Source organism: Epinephelus lanceolatus, chromosome 3 (assembly GCF_041903045.1).
Source record: "Epinephelus lanceolatus isolate andai-2023 chromosome 3, ASM4190304v1, whole genome shotgun sequence".
Classification (NCBI taxonomy): domain Eukaryota; kingdom Metazoa; phylum Chordata; class Actinopteri; order Perciformes; family Serranidae; genus Epinephelus; species Epinephelus lanceolatus.
Window position 1 is genome coordinate 40,704,982 of NC_135736.1, and position 20,528 is coordinate 40,725,509.

Sequence of the window (20,528 nt, forward strand, 5' to 3'; positions counted from 1 at the left end):
AATGTCCTCAAACAGATACAAAATGACCTCAAAGAGACCTAAACGACCAAAAAGAGACATAAAATAATTACAAATTGACACAAAATGTTCTTAAAGGAACACAATATGACATAAAAGAGACCCAAGTGGCTACAAAGAGACATAAAACAATCACAAATGGACACAAAATGTCCTCAAAGAAACACAAAATGACCTTGAAGAATACCAAACGACTACAAAAAGACACAAAACAACCACAATTAGAACCACAATGTCCTCAAAGAGACACAAAATGACCTCAAAGAGACCCAGACAACCTCAAATAGACACAAAATGTCCCCAAAGAGACACAAAATGACCTTGAAGAGATCCAAACGACTACAAAAAGACACAAAACAACCACAATGTCCTCAAAGAAAAAAACAGACACAAAATGACGTCAAAGAGATGCAAAATGACTTCAGAGATCCAAACGACTACAAAGGGACATAAAACAATTACAAATAGACACAAAATGTCCTCAAAGAGACCCAAACAACCCCAAAGAGACATAAAACAATCAGTAGACACAAGTACAGTAGACACAAAATGTTCTCAAAGATACACTAAATGTCTTCAGAGACACCCAAACAACTACAAAAAGACAAATCAACCACAAATAGAACCAAACTGTCTTCAAAGAGACACACAATAACCTCAAAAAGACACAAAATGTCCCCAAAGAGACACAAAATGACCTTGAAGAGTACCAAACAACTACAAAAAGACACAAAACAACCACAATTAGAGCCACAATGTCATCAAAGAGACACAAATGACTACAAAGATACCTTAACGACTACAAAGAGACACAAAACAACCACAAATAGACACAAAATGTCCCCAAAGAGACACAAAATGACCTTGAAGAGTACCAAATGACTACAAAGAGACACAAAACAATCACAAATAGACCCAAAATGTCTTCAAAAAGATACAAAATAACTCAAAGAGACCCAGACGACTACAAAAAGACACAAAACAACCACAGGGAGAATCAAAACCACAAAAAGATGCATGACCACTAGACTAGAGATGCAAAACCACCACACATGCCATTAAATCCTCCACTAGACCCTCAAACAGTAATGAAGTAATTTGATCCCTGAGCAGATACAGGTGTCTGCTAACAGTTTATCAAGGTTTTTAGAGACTAACTGTAAAATGTAGGTGACAAGTGAGCTGACATTTGTGTTGTTTATTACACCAGATACAGAAGCTCATTTGTAGTCCCTGAACAGAGGCCACCAGCGAAGAGCAAAAACATTGTATTCGACACTTGTTCTGAATTATGCCGAAGGTCTGAAAATGTTCCTGGCACATATATCTTTCAGTGATACAAATTAAGTGTATAAAATGCAACTGTGTAACTATTTCTTGTTAAATCCTCACAGCAGCTGAAGTTCTATTAGTCCTTACTTTTGTTTCTGAGAGTTGATTTTGTTTGCAGAGAAGCGGATCTGTGAGGAGGGAGGTCATGAAGAGGATGATGAGCTGCTTCTAAACAGACTGATGGTGGTCTGTTGAGCTTTACACACTGTGAGAGGAAGAGATGACTCCACCAGTCTGAGAGTCTGCAGAGAACGTCGTCTAATCTGAATTTTGCAGAGAAAACACAAATGTTGGCATTTCAAAGTCGTTTCCCTTGAAACTGCGATTCTTCTGTTGGAGAATGAGCTAAAAATACCAATCGTTTGAGCCTCTGTGCAAACAGTGTTTTCAACCCCGGAGTAAATGAGGCCAAGATAGGCCTGACATCTCTGTTACCTCAGCAGCATGCCTTCATGTTCAGCCCCACAGGCTAAGCCGCACTTCGACATGGCTCTGACAAATCAGGCCACCAAAATGCCCCAAATACTGCTGAACAAGCTGCTGGTGATACTGGGGGTAATTACCACCTTGGCTTGGTCTTGTACGTAAAGGTGATCGTGGGGTGAGCGGCACATTTGCTGCTGCAATTACAAGGGATTAAACCTCCCACTTTAACACCACTTGCTTCATATTATACAGGCTTATAACAGATGGGATTTGATGAACTGCTTTGCGAACAGTTGAAACGATTCCAGGAGACGATCCACTGAAGTACTGTGGGGTAAGTTGTCACTTCCCACTCTGTGAGTAAACCCTTACACACATCTCAAAGCTTCAAAAAGTGCCCCATGTCCTGAAATCACCCAGTGGGTCTCTGCCAACAGCTGCCCAAGAGTCTTATTGAATATCAGCAGCACATTGGAAGTCAGAATACTTGGCCACTGACTGGTAAACACTGCTTATGACGTCCATGAGGAGCGTGATAGGCTGTCTCCCGAATTCGTGGCAATAACAGGAAGTTAATCCCTGCTCCCGAGTTAACACATTTTCAGTCCTTTGCTGCAGTCTGTGGAAATGAGTGTTCACACGTCCACCAAAGCCTTTAGTGGGAGAATAATTCAGCTTGGCACATTTCAGAAGACTCAGTTCTTTATTGTAACTGCTTTTAATGAATTGTTCAGGTAATCTGTACAAAAGGAACAAAGCACATGGACAAACAGTAATGACAAGAACAAGCAGGTAAGGTAAAGTAAGACATAAATAAACAAATCATAAGTAGATAAGGCCATATTCAGTCAACCTGGCACATGGAAGGTTGTTAAAGTAGTCCAGAAGTGCTGCCATGCCTATCTCAGCTCTTCTAGCTTTAGGTGTGCTGTCACCTCTCTGACCCAACGGGCATGTGGAAGTGGAGCCCTGTCCTTCCACGTCAGGAGAATTAGTTGGCGGGCCAGAAGGGACGCAAAAGCCATGGAGTCTGATCGGCTACTTGAACGGGACAAGCCTTCTGGAGCTGCTCTAAACACAACAGTTACAAGGTCCGGTGGTGTATTACGACCGAACATCAGTGAAAGAGTTTCAGATGTAGATGACCAAAATGTGGCAATTGAATGTCAGGAGAAAAACGTGGTATAGGGTAGCGGGGGCAGAATGACACCTCTGACAGGTGGGGTCAACCTTAGGCCTGATTTATGGTTCTGCATTAAATCAACGACGTACCGACGTCGTAGGGTACGTGGCTACGCAGGAGGCTCGCCGTAGCCCTCGGCGTAGCCTGACGTGCACCTCCCAAAAAATGAAACTACACGTCGAGGCGACGCAGACCCAGCGCAGACCGAGAGGGTTATGATTGGTTTGCTTGGTAGCAACGCATTTCCGGTTCCATATTTCCAGATTGCGCCATCCCCGCCATCTTTAAACATCTTCTGTTGCGATGTAGATGTTGCAGTATTAACATACTTTCTTCGACATCCAACAACTTCAACTCTCTCTCTCTCTGTCGCCATTGTTCACTGTGACCGGAAAAGCCGGAAGCTAAACAAAGAATCAACTAGAAACGGTGATAACCATTCAGGAAAGGAACGCAGCCCCCTACCGCTCTGGCGGTGAATTGCACCGCGACAAAATGGAGTGACGGAGAAGTTCGAAGGGTTCACGACGGCGTCACGGCAACGATGTAGGTATGTCGTAGGTATGCCGCAGGACCATAAATCAGGCTTTAGGGCACAGTCTGGCATGTCTGCCTCTGCAGAGATGTAAATGGTGGAACACTTTGAACTGGAGTATATGATGCCTCACACAAATTAATGACTTATTTTCTCTCACTCATGGATCGCCAGGTCTTATCAGGTAACCTCATTCCCAGTTCTTCTTCCAAAGCACCCTTTAGATGTTTGAAAGAGGGGCTAGACATATTTTGAATCAGAAGAGGCAGTTGAACTACGTACAGAGCAAACACTACATGAAGTGAGATTTAATATACATTGAAGTCTAAATTTGTGTGAATCTTTAGAGTGGGGGCCACATCTGACTTCATGAAATCTTGAAATACTGTAATCTTTAGATCAGGAGTTAATAAAATTTTGATGACCAAGTCCCAAGGTAGGATTCAGGATATACGAAATCGGCCACTTTCACCAACTAGTCCCCCACAAACCCACGATCACTGAACTCTTTACTATGCTTTGCAATTTCGTGAGCTACCACATAGCTCACCTGTGTTACACTTTCAATACTTTTAACAAGATTTGTGAAAACTGACAGTTCGGCAGATAAGTCTTGTTGAAACTGTTCAACCCTATGTTGTTGAAGGACATATAATTGGTCTCATGATGGCGTTTGACACTGAATTCCTTGACGACCGAATTCACCTGTTTGCTGATTAGGCAGACCGCTTTATGAAGGAGTTAATCCATTTCCCCAGAAACCTCATTTTCTTCTCAACCATGCAGCTTATTTTGGTTGGCTTTTCCATCTCACTTCAACATCAAACTGCCAAGTTGTCCACTTTAGCTAGCAGCACTAATGTAGATAACTAGATGTAAAGCTGGTGACACTTGACAGTGCCACTAGCTGCCAAGCAAATACTAGCTTTCCGCAAGTTGGTGTTCCTAACCTGATGGACACTTGTTCAGGGGGTGCAGTTTGACGCAGTAGCTGAAGTGTATTAAATGTAAGATATTGAAAGGAAGTATTGAAATGGATGTCAAGTATCAGTTCAGGAAGGACCCAAATGCAGAGCAGGGGGCAAGTTGAAGGATAAACAAAAAGTGAGCCTTAATAAAGCTGATGAAAAATCATCCAAACAGGCAGGCAGCAAAAAAATCCAAAAGACAGGAGAACCAATACTAATTGAAACAACACAGGGAAGCACATGAGAGAGTAGGAAGAATCAACACCATGAACACTGGGATGAACACAAAAAAACTGACAGGGAGCAAAGGGAAACACACAGGTATATATACACAGAAAACTAATCACAAGAACAAGACACAGCTGGAGTAGGAGGACACGAGCAAAAGGAGGGAAATGGGGATTGGCCTATAACAAAGGTGTGGTGGGGAACACTAGGGTGGAGCAAACAGGACTAATACAGAACATGTGAAGAGAAGGACAAACGGGACTGATGAAGACAGGTGTGACAGAAAACAGGCGCGAAAATACACAAGGACAGGAAGTAAAATCGGATGTGACACATGAGAGAATCTACAAAATAAAACAGGAAACAGCTTAAACATGGATGAATGACATGAAACAAGGAAGAGCACAAACAGAAAACCCAAAAACAAAGTCCACAAGATGACACAAAATTAACAAGAAAAACAGGATCAAGACAATGGACTGCGGATGATTAACCCTTTCTTTTATACATTTTAATAACGGCTATTTTTGAATATCTTAATTTCAGTTTGTTTTATTCCTCCCCTTTTTCTTTCTAGTTTTTTATGTTTTTATAAATGCTATTTTGATAGTAAAGGTTTGCGACCATATTCTCACCATGTACTTGACACACATTGTCAGCAAACTGTTGTTGTTGCACTGTGTTCAGAAAAGTTTCATGCTTTATGTAATAGTTTCCTACCTGGAGATTTAAGGGTGGTTTCTGTAAACTGTCAAACTTCAAACATGTTTTCTTTTAACTTGCTTTTACCTGTTTGCTGACTTGCTTATGGCATTTTCTACTACATATACATTCATTGTTTTTTTTTCCTGTTTCAATAGTACGTCCCGGCTCTATTTTGTGCACTTTTTTCTTTCCATTTTTATTTTTTGCTGCACTTAATCCTATGAAATCTGCAATATGATTATTATTATTAATATTATTATTAAAAGGGATGGTCCTTTGGAGTTTAATGTCATATTAGGGGGAGTATTAGGCCATACATCTGTGGCTGCGAGCTGCCGTGGGATTAAAAAATGGTACATGTACACTGTCACACAATATTAATATACATTCAGACTTAACTTTTAGCTCCTATAATCTAAATCGCTGAAAGGAACAGAACTTTACTATTTATGGCCGACATTATCTGACTACAGTATTGTGTCAGTTATATAAACATGCTATGGCATATTCCATATAGAAATCTTACATAATTTATCTGAGACACAAGCCTGAATGGATTTCTCTGGCTGCTGGACGACAACTGATCCGTTAGGATTTGATGGGAGATAATAAGACAACACATTTCCTTACAGCTTTGCCTAAGCCTGGGAATCACATGGACATGAGCATCATGAATGATCACCGAAGAAAAAAAAAAAAGAATAGTGTGCTGGGAGAATCTCTAATGTCCTTTTGTCCCCTGAACGTCATCAAACATGCACAGCTGCAACCTTTGCATGCATCAAGATGGCTAAACATATATACACGCAGATTAAAATGAGGACACGATTATTTTTCCCCTTTATGAGATCATTTCATATCCATGTACAGTGCGGCATCAGATGTCACGCAGCCTTCACCAAACTGGGACCTAAAAGGAGCTTTTGGTATTGTGCAGGAGTATCCATGTCAGAGGAGATTAAGAGCCGTTGCGTTGCATCCTTTTACTTGGTCTTGAATACCTTTGGAGCATATGTGGCTTCACAGTGCAACATTGTCAGGCCTAAGCTCTTGATAGACACAGACTTCATTTGTATTTCAGTGGCAACTTCCGCTTAAAGCTGCTAAGAGTAGAATTTGCCTCTAAACAGACAGCCCCCAAGGATTAGTCTTCATAATCTGCCGTTCACTGATCCTCGAAATCATACTGTCTGGGTGCTCTGGAATCAGCTTACAGTGACAGTAGATGGTGTGTGAGTGGTTTTATGATTGGGATGGCGTGCCGTCCGGGCTTTACGTACAGTAGCAGCAAATGAGAAAAAGACAATTGTTGAGGGAGAGTGTTGCTTCCAATGAGCATGGACGACGTGTCACCTGCTGTTGTAGCAACACGCTGTGTGTGTGCCGCTCTCTTGCACTCACTGACACGCAAATCTGTGGCGCTAGACGTTAAGAGCGAGACCTTTCCTTCTGCTGCACATCAACAAACAGATGCCTGGTGTATGAACTGAGCATCTCTGTTAACCTCTGCGACTTCCGTGAGAAAATCCAAAGCAGGAAACTTAAGTTAATTTTTTTAATGCTTTATGAATGGGACGTGCAAGCTGGTGTGAGGACAGACAACACAGACAGTGTTTCCTGCCAACAGGGCTTTATATGGATAGTATTAAGACTCCAGACAGGATCTAAATCAAACAACTGTCCCTTTTATACAGTCTTACAGTATATTAAAGTTTGATTACAAAGACACTTGGGCAATCATCGGGTGCAAAATACCAGATGGTGATGAAGGCGAGATGAACCATAGAGTGCCCATACTAAGTTAAAAATAAATCTAAATGTTCGTCATTGAAACACAGTCAGTCTCAGCTGAGTTGATGCGATCGACTCCAATTCCTCGGAACATTAATCCTCATTATTCAGAGGAAATTTTCTTGGAAAACACTTAAAAAGGTATAATCCATGTAGGATTTTAAATTTCAGATAAACTGTGATTAACACGCCATCAGTGTGAAGCCCGATGAGCCCGTTGAACATTTCTTAGAGGTACCATTATAATTTATTAATGAGAAAACTCTAGGCATCTTCAGCTATACACAAACACGTATAAGGATCCTATTAAACAAGCGCCTTCAACCAAGTCTGATGCAGCGGACACACATTTTTAGGACAAACACAAAAAGAAAACAAACAAAAATAATCATTATTAGTCTAATCATTCTGCATGTCAGAGGTAATATAAAAGAGGAATAGAGGGTTTGATATTGCTTACATCAGGACAGTCTGGAGCCGTTTCTTATAAATAACAAGATAATAACAATGAGTAGAAATGTTTTCTCATTAGGAATGTGCACCCTTGTTCTGTTCATGTTGTAGCATGGATATGTCACATAAGACTCCAGAAAGGACACAATCAAGCAAGCACATACAGTAGACTCTGTCTCCTTTACAAAAACAGGGGAAATGTTAATGGATCCCTATGTCGGAGAGGGAATGTCGGATCACTCCTTCTACGCGGAGCTGGAAACTGCCAGCTTCTTCAAGTGGTCCATGAAGACTTGCAGGCTGACGTCGTCTGTGAGGATCGGTGCTCCCGTCTCCTGCAGATCATAATAATACATTTTATTTAAAAAGGTGCCTTTCAAAACATCCAATGTCACTGTACAGAGCATAAAATAACACACAGAGCAAGATACATGAATTGGCAAGCACATATTGTTGCCATGATATCAAATGGGAGACAAAAGTACTGGTTGAGTGATTTACGCAGAAATATTTCCATGACATAACTCTGATCCCATGGTCACTTTAATAAAGCAAACAGGTTCAGCGCTAAGATTAGCTTATGCAAGACCTTATTCTCTTGATAATCTCATTCTCAGACTGCCATAGATTCGCAGTGTTTGTAAACTGCAGGTTATAATTCGGCTCTTCGTGGGAAATAAGAGATTAACGCTACTTTGGGCTTTCAATCTTCCACACTTAGGAGTCAAAGGTGAGCAGATGCAAAACCTGTGTTTGCTGACAGTTACATTTTAAGTACAGATTGTTTTTCACCCAGGGGGACGGGCAGTCCTGTGGTTTTAAAGCCTTGATTTGGATGCAAGATGCAAATGAGAGATTTCTGAAACTTTCATTTATCGTTTTAAACTGACAGGTGGTTATGAAAGCTGTGCAGGAGGTTGTAAATAACACGAGCATGAAGCCACATGAGTTCTGCTGAAAACGTTGCTGACTTCTAAAAACAATTTATTTCCAACTATAACAAGTTTAAAAAAATGCTAAGTCATCTTATAATACTGTACCTGTCCCCAGGCGTAGAGGTTGTTGTGGGTCTGTGATGGGTTGACCTTCGAGAGCAGGAAGCGAGCCTGCGAGCCTCCGTGCTCTGTGTCGATGTAGCGCGGCATAGGGAAGCGCGTCTGTAGGATCTCCTGGGCGTCGTCCAGCGGAGCCTGCAGCAGCTGTTTGAAGTTCTCGTACTCTGCCATTTCCTGGTAGCCGGCCTTTCGCCACTGCGCTATGGTCTGGGAAAATAAAAGATGAAAATGACAGCGTTAAGAAATGCCTGCTGTGTCAACCAATTTGTTCGTCTTTTCTAGAAAGAAATAAAGGAGATGATGATTTTTGGAGCTGCACTGCCTCACCTCTCCGTGGTAGATAACCAGCTGGAAGAAAGTGTCCATCAGCAGGATTCGATCTGGCAGGATGCTGCTGCTGTCCAGGAGCACAGGCTGCAAAGAATAGGACACATTTAAGAACAATTCAAGGAGCAAATACATAAAGCCATCCTGAAGATTGAAGGAAAGGCCTCCCGCTGCTCTGACACTGATAATGATGGTGTGGAGGAGGGTGTGAGGCTGACCTCTGGTGGTCCATGGAAGGAGTAGGAGTAGAGGATGGGCTGGATCATGATCAGGGACTGGGTCAGGTCCTGCCTGACAAAGTGGTGCCTGTAATAAGACGACTCATCGGGGCTGTTGTTGAACACCTGCAGGAAGGGCGACCGCCTCAGGTGGAACATAAACTGCAGAGGGAAGAGAGGAGGAAAATGTTAGGATTTTGAAAAACATACAGTCCCAGTGCAAATCACTTATAAGTGTGAATCTAGTATTAGAGATTAGAGGTTAGGAATGTGTGTGATTAGTCAACTAGTCCATTAAATGATGCTAACCTCGCTAGTCGGTGCCAGAAATACAAGTTAGGAATGGCATGCGAGACTAACCCATAGCCCTTCCTCTTTTCCTAAAACTCACTCACACACACAAACACACGCGGTTGTCAGACTCAACGGATGGAGTGTGTGCAACTGGTGCAAGTCCGCTGCTGTCTGTAACGTGGAAAGTATGTCCGACACTTGGACACACACTTGGTGCTGAGATCTACTAGCTAGGCTGAACAATTTAGGATCCTTTGGGCGGATGGGAGATCCTGAGAAGCCTGGACATTAATGTGTGTATATCAACTTGCACGCACACTCATGTATGAGATGGTATGGTTTCAAAAATGGTACACACACACACACAAAAAAAAAAAGCTTCAGAGGATGTCCTGTAATGTCTATCGAGGAGTAAAGAAACATTTAAGACGCTGTTATCATTTTTTTTTTTTTAATTAAAAATTTACTCAAAATAATAAATCAATAATCAGATTAGTTGGTGATTAACTTAATGGTTGACAAATAATTGATTAATCATTGCAGCTCTAGTTGTCACAGTTTGAAGGATAATATGTAGTGTTAATGCATGGTGCAAAGTGCCACACATTTCAGCCACATTTACAACACAATTTAGAATTTAAAAAAGGTGATAAATGATTTCAAATGTCTCCTATAATACACACAATATTTTTTATTTTTTTATTTAAACTTGTGTTTATACATCAGGGAAATTAGTTAGGAACATCCCTAATATAAGTGGGAAAATACTGTTTAGTCACTTTCATGTGTTTCCACTAGGAGGCAGGTTTACCTGTGGGTAGAGAGACAGAGACTCTGACAGCTTGAAGGATGTTGGATCGTCTTTGTTGAACTGGCCGAACTTCTGACACTGAAACCAACAGAGGCAAAACACTGTTCAAACACTGATATCTTACACAACCTGGCACATCACAGAAGAGTAACACAATATGATGGAACAACTTCATTGTTCTCATCACATAGTAGGGAGGAGCTGGTGTGTGCGAGCGTCACTCACCAGGCGGATGAGCTGCCTGTCGAGCCAACGGAGCACGTCCGGCCCCTCCTCCGACTCGGCTCTGAAGACACCTAGGCGAGCCATGAGCACGGCAGCAGCTTCCTGGTCGAATGACGACTCGATGTGCTGGATTTGGGACTGTGCATCTGCCCAGCTTTAGTGGGGAGAGAAAGAAAGAGGGAGGGAGGGAGGGAGGGAGGGAGAAAGTGCAGCTGAGCATGGGTGTGGTGTGACTGACGCACATGCACACAGATCTCTGAAGGCGTCGCCAGAAATTACAGGAATGTAAACATCCTGTCTAGTGAGGCTCATGTTGATTCTAGCTGTCACTTTTCTTTCTTGACGAAATGTCAGCCTCGTATTATCATGAACTAACACATGTAGGTGCATTAAGTGAATATTTACTGAACAGTCTTTTCTGCAGTTAACAACGCTAATAATAATGTTCCAGGCTGACATGGAGCAAGGTGCAGTTTTAAGGGGTCTTACTTCCTGGCGACGGTAGTGACCCGTATCCTCCTCTGTGTGCTGGAGTGCTGGTACTGGGTTACGAACTGGATTGCCCCTCGGCCACCCTGGGGGACTGGTGCATTGTGCTGCACACACACAAACAGAAGAGACAGTAAGACTTCTATTGTCAATCACTTCTCCCTTCACATGAGCCCAACAAACGGCCTCCTACCACAAAGGAATCGAACACAAAAAGCCATTGTCTCAAGAGTTTTCCTAAGCAAAGCCTTCATCATATCACAATTAATCACTTGTTTGACATGATTAGCGGCTGTGCTTTCATCAGCCTACAGTAATCACATCAGAGCTCACAAGCTAAGGTCTAAGAAGAGTTGTCCTCACCTGATTCACCACTTCAAAATAAACGCCCAAAGTGGTGGAGGGGTTGAGGCCGCAGATTTTCCACTGGCTCGTGCCACCGATACCCATCTCCTACACAGACACAGAGGACATATTGTGAAGGATGCCTTGAACAATGGCTCTCAGATTACTCCTCAATTGTGAGAAGGAAGGAATCTGAATTCGGAGTGGCGACTTACATTTTCTGACACACAGGAGCCCTTGGAGTTGAGTGAAACACACGGTCCAATGGTCCCGCAAACCTTCACTTCCCTTGACGTCTATATAGACAGAGAGACACACAAGTTTAAGTAATACACACTTCTACACACTTCTTACTCAAGCAAAAACACAGCAAACGATGTGTTACTCCTGTCACTAAATCTCTCCCTTACCTTGACCTCCAGGACGCCTCCGAAGGCCATGCGGAAGTCTCCATTGTAGTCTTTGCTAAAAACTCTCTGGAAGGTCTGCTTGAACAGGGAGGTGTTGAAGGAGTCTCCCATCACAATGTGTCCCCTGATAATAAATTACAACAAACTGATTAGGTCTTAATGTATCAAGGATCAAACATCCCTAATAGTAAGTGTAATATTATCCCACACCCTCCATTAATAACGTGCTGACGTACCCAGTGAGATTAGATAAGCACTTCATCTCCAGCAGTCCCGTCTGGTCCAGGGCACAGGCGTAGATATCAATACAGTGGCCATTTACAGCTGAGCGGTTGGCCATGGCTTCATAGTACTGTGTGATTTAAAAAAAAACAGACAAAAGACATGAAACGACAACTCAATGTCAGTTATACCTTAACCTCCCTCATATAGGAGATTTGTTAAGGAAAACAGTGCTGCAAATGCCAACATCTGCTTACCTTGGTTGCTTTCTTCAAATGGCGAGCGTTGTCTTTCTGGATGTCGTGCCAGGAACGGATGGGGGTTTTCAGCTCGTCTCCCACCACCATTCCTGGGCCCTGGGTTGGGGGTCCTCCGATGAACAGCATCACACGAGCCCCTGTGTTGGGGAATGTACCCTGAAGAGGAAGAGGAGAAGAATTTTGTTTCAGTTAAGTGTCATTGTACACAATCTCTGCTAGAGTTACAATTTAATACCGCAAGCTTTTTGTTTGTCTGTATCATGTAGTAGTTACAGGGTTCCTTCAGCTGAAGGCAAGTTAGATTGAAGACTTTTAAAGATGTCTTTCATGCTTCAGAATGAAATTTAAAGCCAATTTTACACTAACCAAAACTGAAGGAAAGAAAAAAACATTAGAGACACTTTTGCCAAAATGTTTATTGTATCATAAAACATTAAGTTAAAACATTAGATGATCTATTTGAATGCTAAAAAAGTAACACTTTCTAAAGTGGAGCACATGAAAAACCTTTTTTGCCTTGTTCATTTGTCATTTGATTGGATGGGGTACATGTAAATGAGTGTCATTGGTTCCTCTATCCTGATGTGGAGTGATGTTAATGCAAGACGCACTTGCTAAATTATTCAAAAAATAAATATTACCAATTATTTTGAGATTTTACGGTGCAATGTCAGAACGAAATGGTTCATTAATATCCTACTTCCCATGTCTTAGCATTTTTGAAACCTCTGAAAGACTGATTTAAGACATTTTAATACCAATTAAACCTTCTTTTTGGATTCAATACCTTTTAAGACTTTACCCATTGGAACAGAAAGAATGCACTAATTTATATCCACATTGAGATCAGGGTTGCATTTCAGGACTGCTCATAAACTGCAGCACATGTGTTGAATTTTTGTTTTTGGTTTGTGAATGTTAATAATGAGCACTTAGGGACTAGTGACCTAGTTCTCTAATGTGCCATTTAAAGAGTAGCGTAAATGAGGGCTGCCTTAGTAGAAGAATTAGGATCATTAATACAAACACAGTGTCAGTAATCCAAAACACCTTCTAAAGACAAGCAAAAAAATCTATAAAATTGGCACTAAGTACGTGTAGGTAGGTTTCACATCAGCAAATAAGACATAATTATATAATAATTCATAACTATTTTATCACATCATTTCTATTCAACAAAGCAGTTTTAATTTTCTGCTAGTGTATAAAGAGTGTAACAAGTCTGATTGAGAACTTTTGGGGAATCAGTGACACAGCCAAGACTTACAACAAAGTCCACAGTCCAGGAATCTAGGAAAGTCAGAGACACTGAGACATTTGGAAGCAGGCCACGTAGTGACAAAGCCACTGGAATGAGCTTTCAATGACGACACATTCCACGTAAACAGTGATTCATTTATACGGGGACAACGTGTCCTCGTTCATAGACAGCAATCAAATAAATACGCCTACAAAAAGTGGATGCTAAACACTTTTTCACAGTTCAGCTTTTCACGTTAAAGACTCAGTCATCAAGTCAAACGCCTCTCAACAAATCGGGGAATCTGGAGTCACTGAAAGAGCCAAATTTATTCTAATCGGGCCTCATCTCGTATCTGCTGAAGGAGAGTACAGCGGGGGAATGATCTGTTGCATCAGTTATATAACCACACAGATTAGCGGTAGGAGAGGAGAGGATAATGATGGTGGAGGGAGAAGACAGAAGGCAAACAAGGAACTAGCCTTTGAACTGACAAAGCACATGTACTGTTCCTGTGGCAGATAACCACCAGCCGGTCTGTGCCTTTCTCAACAGTTACATGTGGCACAATCGTCTTCAAGAGGCTAAAGTTCAGGTTACTGTGGAGAGCCTAAATAAGGTCTGGTTTGGATTGTGTTTAACCACACATGTAAGGTACAGCATACTCTGGCATTATTTGTATTAACTTAATGTGCTGTTATTTGTGTTTCTGAATGTGTGTGTGTTGTACCTCCAGCAGACCGACAGCAACGGACAGAGCAACACCAGTGGAGCGGAGGGGCCGTTTGCCCTGAGGGACAGGCCACGGGTCTCTCTGAAGCTCACCGAGCAAATCAGTCAGATTCATATCGACTTTGTGCACCGGCTGAAGGAACCTGAACAGGAACACAAACACGGTTTAGACAAGAAAAGCTGACTGTGTTGGTTTTTTTTTTTACTTTGGGAAACAGTAACAATTGAAGGCGAACTCGTCAATAGACCCTATTCCCCATGTTTTTGTGTCTTGTAGACTCATGGGAGCAACAACTTTAAAATTAGTCCAGTGTAGAGAAAGAGCCCTGCAGCTGACGATATAGCCACATTGGTCAGGTGCACCATTTCAATCTGCGTCTATTAAAAGTGCTTTTTTTGCAGTCGACAAGCTCAGATTGTTATTTCGAGTGTCATGAAAGGATTACGGAAAGGATCCTTCAGAGAAATGTAATGTTTTTCCATACGTTTCTTTTGTTGCAGTTTGTTCTGTGTCCAAGATCTGGATAATAAGAAGTCTTGCTCTGAAATCTTGCGGACTTTTTCACATTGTTGAAATCAGCTAAATATTCAGTCATGATATTTAAAGTCTTTTAGATTAGAGTAAGATACAATTTCTGTATTTCAACACAACCTGCAACAAGTCACGTCTCTTAAGATTTCAGAGCATGACTTCTCGATAGTAAAACAAACAGACCAGAACACACAAAAGGTACGGAAAAACATTTCACTCTGTAGGGTCTTTTCTGTAATGTTGTAAGTAGGGCTGCAGCTAATGATTATTTTCATTGTCGACTAATCTGTCGATTATTTCTTCGATTAGTCGACTAATCATTTTATCGAAAAATTTGTTAAAATGTTGAAAAATGTCGGTCTGTCTCTCCCAAACCCCAAAATGATGTCATCGAATGTCTTATTTCATACTCACGCCAAAGGGTTTTAGTTCACCGTCATGGGAGAGTGTGTAAAGCTGCCAATATTTGAACGTAAGAAGCTGCAGTAAGAGTATTTTGGGGTACTTTTATAGTACTTTTCTATGAAAAATGACTCAAACTGATTAGTCAACTACTAAAATAGTCACCGATTATTTTGATAGTCGATTAGTCATCGATTAGTGGACTAATCGTGGCAGCCCTAGTTGTAAGACATTCATTATGACGATCTGAGCATGTTAACGACAAAAAAAAAACACTTAAAATGGATGTTAATTGATGAATTGAGTCACTACATCGTCACCCGTTTCACTGTTGCAGGCTGCAGCTGTCTCTCTCAATACTAGACCAGTTTCAAAAGACTGTTGTTCCCACAAGTAGACACAAAAACATGGGAAACAGGTTCCGGGCTGAACAATACCGGTGTTCCTCTTCAACTAAAAGACATGTGGGAAGTGCTAAAGCTCTTCCATACCTGCAGAAAGCTCCAGCCTCCTGAGGTGCCACTGGGCGACCCTGTTGTCCTGTTGTTCCTGGCTTCATTAAACCCAGCATCTCCTGAAACAGACAAAACAGAAAAACAGTTATTACAGTTGGCTTTTCCTATGTTTACACATTAATCTCCTCCATTTGTCTCTTTGCTCAGTTTCACTATGCCTCTGCCCTCAACCCACCTGGATCTGTTTGGAGGAGAGGTCCTTGGTGCCCCTGAACACGTAGCTCTTGGCGATGCCCTCACAGCTGAGCTCGTGCACCTGAACCATGCGTCCAAATGTGATGAGGCCCACCAGGGCGTTGGGTGGCAGCAGGCTGAGGGACATCTGCAGGGACTCCTTGAGGGCCTGGAGGTCCTCTTCTTCCAAACATGTGTCCACCACATACAGGAAGATGAGAGGGGCCGGGGGTCCACGCTGTAAAGAGGTGAAATGATGAGCTTTGTTTCCACACACACACTCACATACTGAGGAGCTGCCACTGCTAATTTATGTCTTTGTTTTCCTTGTCTGCAAAATGAAAAATGTTTGCCTAAAAGAAAACGGGGCTGAATTAATGTTTAATGTTTGGTTTGTTGTTTGCTGAATCTATGTTTCTAAAATACTGACACAAGCAGAGACACAGCTCATATTACTTTTGAAAACCACATGCATTATTCATGAAGCCGCACTTGTTAGCCACAGTAGTAGTCGGGCCCTCAGTGGTCTCAAAGCCAAGGATGTGTCTCTTTAATTTCAGGAAGAAATATTTATTATAGCCTACTTTTTACTTAACATATTAAAACACTATAAGGTTATGACAAACCTCTTTTACTAATGTACCCAATAGAAACTGATCCCCAAATCCAGAACAACGCTGCTCAGATGTGTCAGAGTTGCAGGATGAAATCGTTGGTATTCACCTTTGCACAGTACACCTGCAGTACATATAATCTCCATGAACAGAGCAGAGGTCAGAGTGCAGACATGTATGTTGTATTTACCTGTACTATGTACTCAATGGTAGAAAACTGTGGCATGAGTTCAGCTGGCTGGTTCACTTCTGATATGCCTGCATAGGAGGGAGGGAACTGCGGAGGGAAAATGGATTAATAAAGGAATGTAGCCGGTCCACATTAAGTTATGTCATCTAATGAGTTACGACAAGCGTAATATCAAACTGAAGTATGCCGTGAACGTCAGTGCTTACCGGGTTTCTCTGGAAGCAGAAGTTGCACGCCCATATTTTTGCTCTGAAGTCAACTTGACTATAAAGGAGGGAACAAAACAATTTAGGGTTTGCGTCCAGTTGGCAGAAGTGTAACTGTGACTGATAGTGGGCCACTTAAGGTGTATTTGTACCACACCCAGTGCTTGTAACACATCAGCATTTGAAAGTGCTGATGTGTTGAAAAATATTCAAACACAGCACCAAATTCAAATCCCTGCTACACTGAATAAATGCCATGAACACAGGCATTAGACAGTTGCACAGATAGTTAAACATAATTCCTATGTAAAAAAAGAAAGTTAAATTACACATCAAGTTTAAATAGTAGCTGAATACTCAGAGTTTTTTATTGCTTTGCAGCTGGAACAAACATTAAAAAAGTTCAAATCTGTAAGCAGAGGTGTTGTTTGCTATCTGACTCACCATAGTGGGTTGAGCACTGCCTTGCAGTTGGCGCGGCTGCAGAGAACTGGTTCGTACTGGACCGGTGGCAAGTCAGGCCTCTCCTTGAGTGGTGTGAAGAGGCAGGAGACCGGGACCACTAGCCTGGTGGCTTCCAGGCGGCTGAAGGGCCAGAGGTTCCAGCTGAATCTCACCCCATCCCTGTCCTCGTTCTGTTGGATGAACTCCTGGTAGGTCGCCATCACCGAGCTTCAGCAGAGAAAGAGCCCAATAGATCACAGTGAGGTTGTAAGTCCAATAGTAACACTGATAGCTTAAATTTGTTCCTGGTTTCATGAGCTGCAGTAAGCTGCTCTTTATACAGGTGCTCCCTCTAGGTAGTCTAAACTTGTTCCTGCCTTTCACTGCAGTGAGCTGCTCTTTATACAGGTGCTCCTTTCTCTGCTATGCTAAAATAAGAGACAGATATTCGAAAGCATGACGTAGAAATGTGTCATCAACAAACTTGACCAACGTGTTCTCCTGAGGTACAATACAGTGCAGAGGAATTCCAGTGGTATTTTTAGGCGACACCTTTGTTGGCCTGTGTCAGTGACATATCAATGACGCCTTTAGCAAAGCATCACCAGAGATCCTGTTGTAGCAACTGTGTACGCTCCCTCTGTCGCACTACTATCAGAGGAACTTTATATCCCTTGAGCAATACAACAGCATTTCAGCAGAGTAACAAGGTACATTTAAAAAAAATGACAAAAACAAAAGTTAAAATCTTTTTTTGTTGGCTGAGCATAGAATTTTAGATCATACCTGTGTACTAGGTAGACTGTCACTATCATTTAATATATTCTCTATTGGGGTATTGTGGTCTGTGTATTTTATTACATCTCCATTTTACAGTATGTGGTTTTAGGATACTGAAAGCTGTATATTTCAATTACACCGTGCATACAAAAGCCCAATGAGGGACAAGAGTTTCAAATTATAATAGCAGCACAACAGTCTCATGCTCTGTGTTGGAACTACGTTAAATTGCTTTGTTGCTATCTAATTAAAAAATGTAAATCAAATTAAACCATTATGTCCTTACTTAATTGAAAGAAATATCTGGTATGTAAAATGTCATATAATACTGAAACATCCACATGATTTACCATACTCTACTGTGACTTCTTCAAATGACCACTTTGTCTGACCAACAGTCCAAAGCCCCAAAATGTTGACTTTACTATCACATAAAACAAAGAGAGCACGAAAATCTTCCCAGTTTTATTATAAAAACAGTTGGCAATCTAACTTGATGACCTCTGTCACCTAATATATTGCTGACATAATGATTTCTTTTCTCATACTACACCAGATTGTTATATGCCTATGTAGTACATTTAATTATTGCAGGTGACAGTTACCTGGCCTGAGATAAGAGGCAATTAATTTCTCAGTAGCTACAAACACTTGGGGCTGTGCAATATATTAATATTATCTCAATATCATAAAATGAAACAAGATATCGTCTTTGATTTTGGATACTGTAATATGGTAAGTGATGTCCTTTCCTGGTTTTGAAGGCTGCATTACAGTAAAGTGATGCAATTTACCAGCCTGTTTTAGCTGTTCTATTATTTGCCTTTACCCACTTAGTCATTACCTATTTCAACATCACAGATTTTCTTTTTTAATCTCACTGTGTAAATATTTTGTGAAAGAAACAAAAGTCAACCATGAAATTATCACTGAATTGGTATTGAGGTGTCAGAAATACTGTGGTATTTGATTTGTATCTAGCCCTGTATCCTAATCATTGATTGATCATATAAGTAAAATGTGAAACAATCCTGTGTTCCAGCTTCTTCATCGTGAGTTTTGCTGCCTTTCTCTGTCTTATGCCTTTCTGTCTTGAAAAACTGAACTGGACAGTTGGACGGACAAAACAAACAAAATGAAGACATCACCCTGAAGTCTTGATCAGCTTATCAGTTTAATATTGAAATAGCTGGTTATCTAACTTCTCTGCCACCTGATCAATTAATAAACGAATGGCTTCTGTTCCAGTATGACACCAGGTTGCTGTATATTATATAAAAGGTGACGGTCACCTGGTGTGACACAAGAGGCTATCATTTCTCAGACGCTATAAAAAAAATGCATCCACTTATGTAACATTATTAGTGTCTAGCTCTTGTTAGATGCTCGATTTATTATTGATCATGTAGGTAAACTGAAAAACATTCCCATGTTCCAGCTCCTTCAGTGTGAGTGTTTTGCTGACATTTTCTGTCTGTCTTTGACATATTTAGTTGGACAAAACAAGCAACCTAAAGCTATCACCATGAGGAGATTCATCGATAGTAAAAACAGATGTCAGCTGCTCTATATCTAATGTTTTTCTTACGAAATATGACCTTTGCTTGACCCTATGCAAATAAGGGGATGTGGAGTTGCTGCTGCTGTTGGGGGTATTTGGTGATTTCCCCTTTTGCCCTCTAATGGAAAGTACAAGGAAACCTTACCCAGAAATCATGTCAGGGAATTAAATGAACCTCTGTGACAGCAGCTAACTTGTGACAGGCCACGTATCATCACAGATGAACCCAACAGTGAAGGCTGGTATCTGTCGTGAACAGCATTTCTATTCAGAGACGTACACACATCGTTTTCGCTTTCTCTTCCAGCAAGCAGCCACACAAGGCTCGTCATAGTAAAGATGGTGTTGTCGAAACAAAGTCATTTTAACAGTGATATAATGTCTAATATCTCTACGTTGCTCTGACTGTCACTCAACCCTCCAACAAGCTAACGCTACGTTGTGCGGCTAGCTGCGTTGGCTAACGGAATGTAGCATTAACGTTAACCCACTTCCTGTCCCTTCATGAATGGAGGCAGAAACTAGCGGCCTATTGTCGAGCTAAATAAAGTCGAGTGCTTACCTTGTGTATCAGGTTGGCCTCGGGTCTAAACAAGAGCGAAGTAGTCTGCTGTGCTCAAAAGATATTACAGCATTTGGAGGCAGAGGCAGACGGATGTACGGGACAGAAAGACGACGGTGAGGGGATCGCTCCCTTTCAGCCGGCTTCTGCACTTTACTAGAATGACGTGTTACTCCAAGTTCGGGCGTCTCCTATTGGCTCCTCTTTCCGTGACGTTTTAGGGCGTGCGTGGTCTGGTTTGCCTACGCACCGGAAGAGGGTTACTATGGGAAGTTGAGTTT

General features: G+C 41.5%; 1 protein-coding gene across 1 annotated transcript; it reads right to left on the bottom strand.

Annotated features, from left to right (window-relative positions):
• Positions 1-7,008: 7,008 nt before the first annotated feature.
• On the bottom strand, positions 7,009-20,388 carry sec23b (SEC23 homolog B, coat complex II component). The gene is made up of 19 exons (XM_033625051.2): positions 20,248-20,388; positions 17,345-17,572; positions 16,901-16,958; positions 16,695-16,781; positions 15,892-16,128; positions 15,693-15,775; positions 14,266-14,410; positions 12,293-12,451; positions 12,050-12,165; positions 11,814-11,937; positions 11,619-11,699; positions 11,422-11,511; positions 11,059-11,165; positions 10,570-10,723; positions 10,345-10,422; positions 9,240-9,401; positions 9,022-9,108; positions 8,680-8,901; positions 7,009-7,974 (listed from the first exon to the last, which is right to left on the bottom strand). The coding sequence occupies exons 2-19, from the start codon at positions 17,563-17,565 to the stop codon at positions 7,885-7,887; spliced, it is 2,301 nt and encodes a 766-aa protein (XP_033480942.1). The 5' UTR covers positions 17,566-17,572; positions 20,248-20,388; the 3' UTR covers positions 7,009-7,884.
• Positions 20,389-20,528: the final 140 nt, after the last annotated feature.

Bases quoted from the DNA above. Each gene is read 5' to 3' on its own strand.
- sec23b (XM_033625051.2), bottom strand. From the start codon at position 17,565: ATGGCGACCTACCAGGAGTTCATCCAACAGAACGAGGACAGGGATGGG. The intron at 11,166-11,421 runs GTGAGGACAACT...GTGTGTGTGCAG, and splicing joins ATTTTGAAGTGGTGAATCAG to CACAATGCACCAGTCCCCCA. The intron at 7,975-8,679 runs GTACAGTATTAT...TATGATCTGCAG, and splicing joins ACCTCTACGCCTGGGGACAG to GAGACGGGAGCACCGATCCT.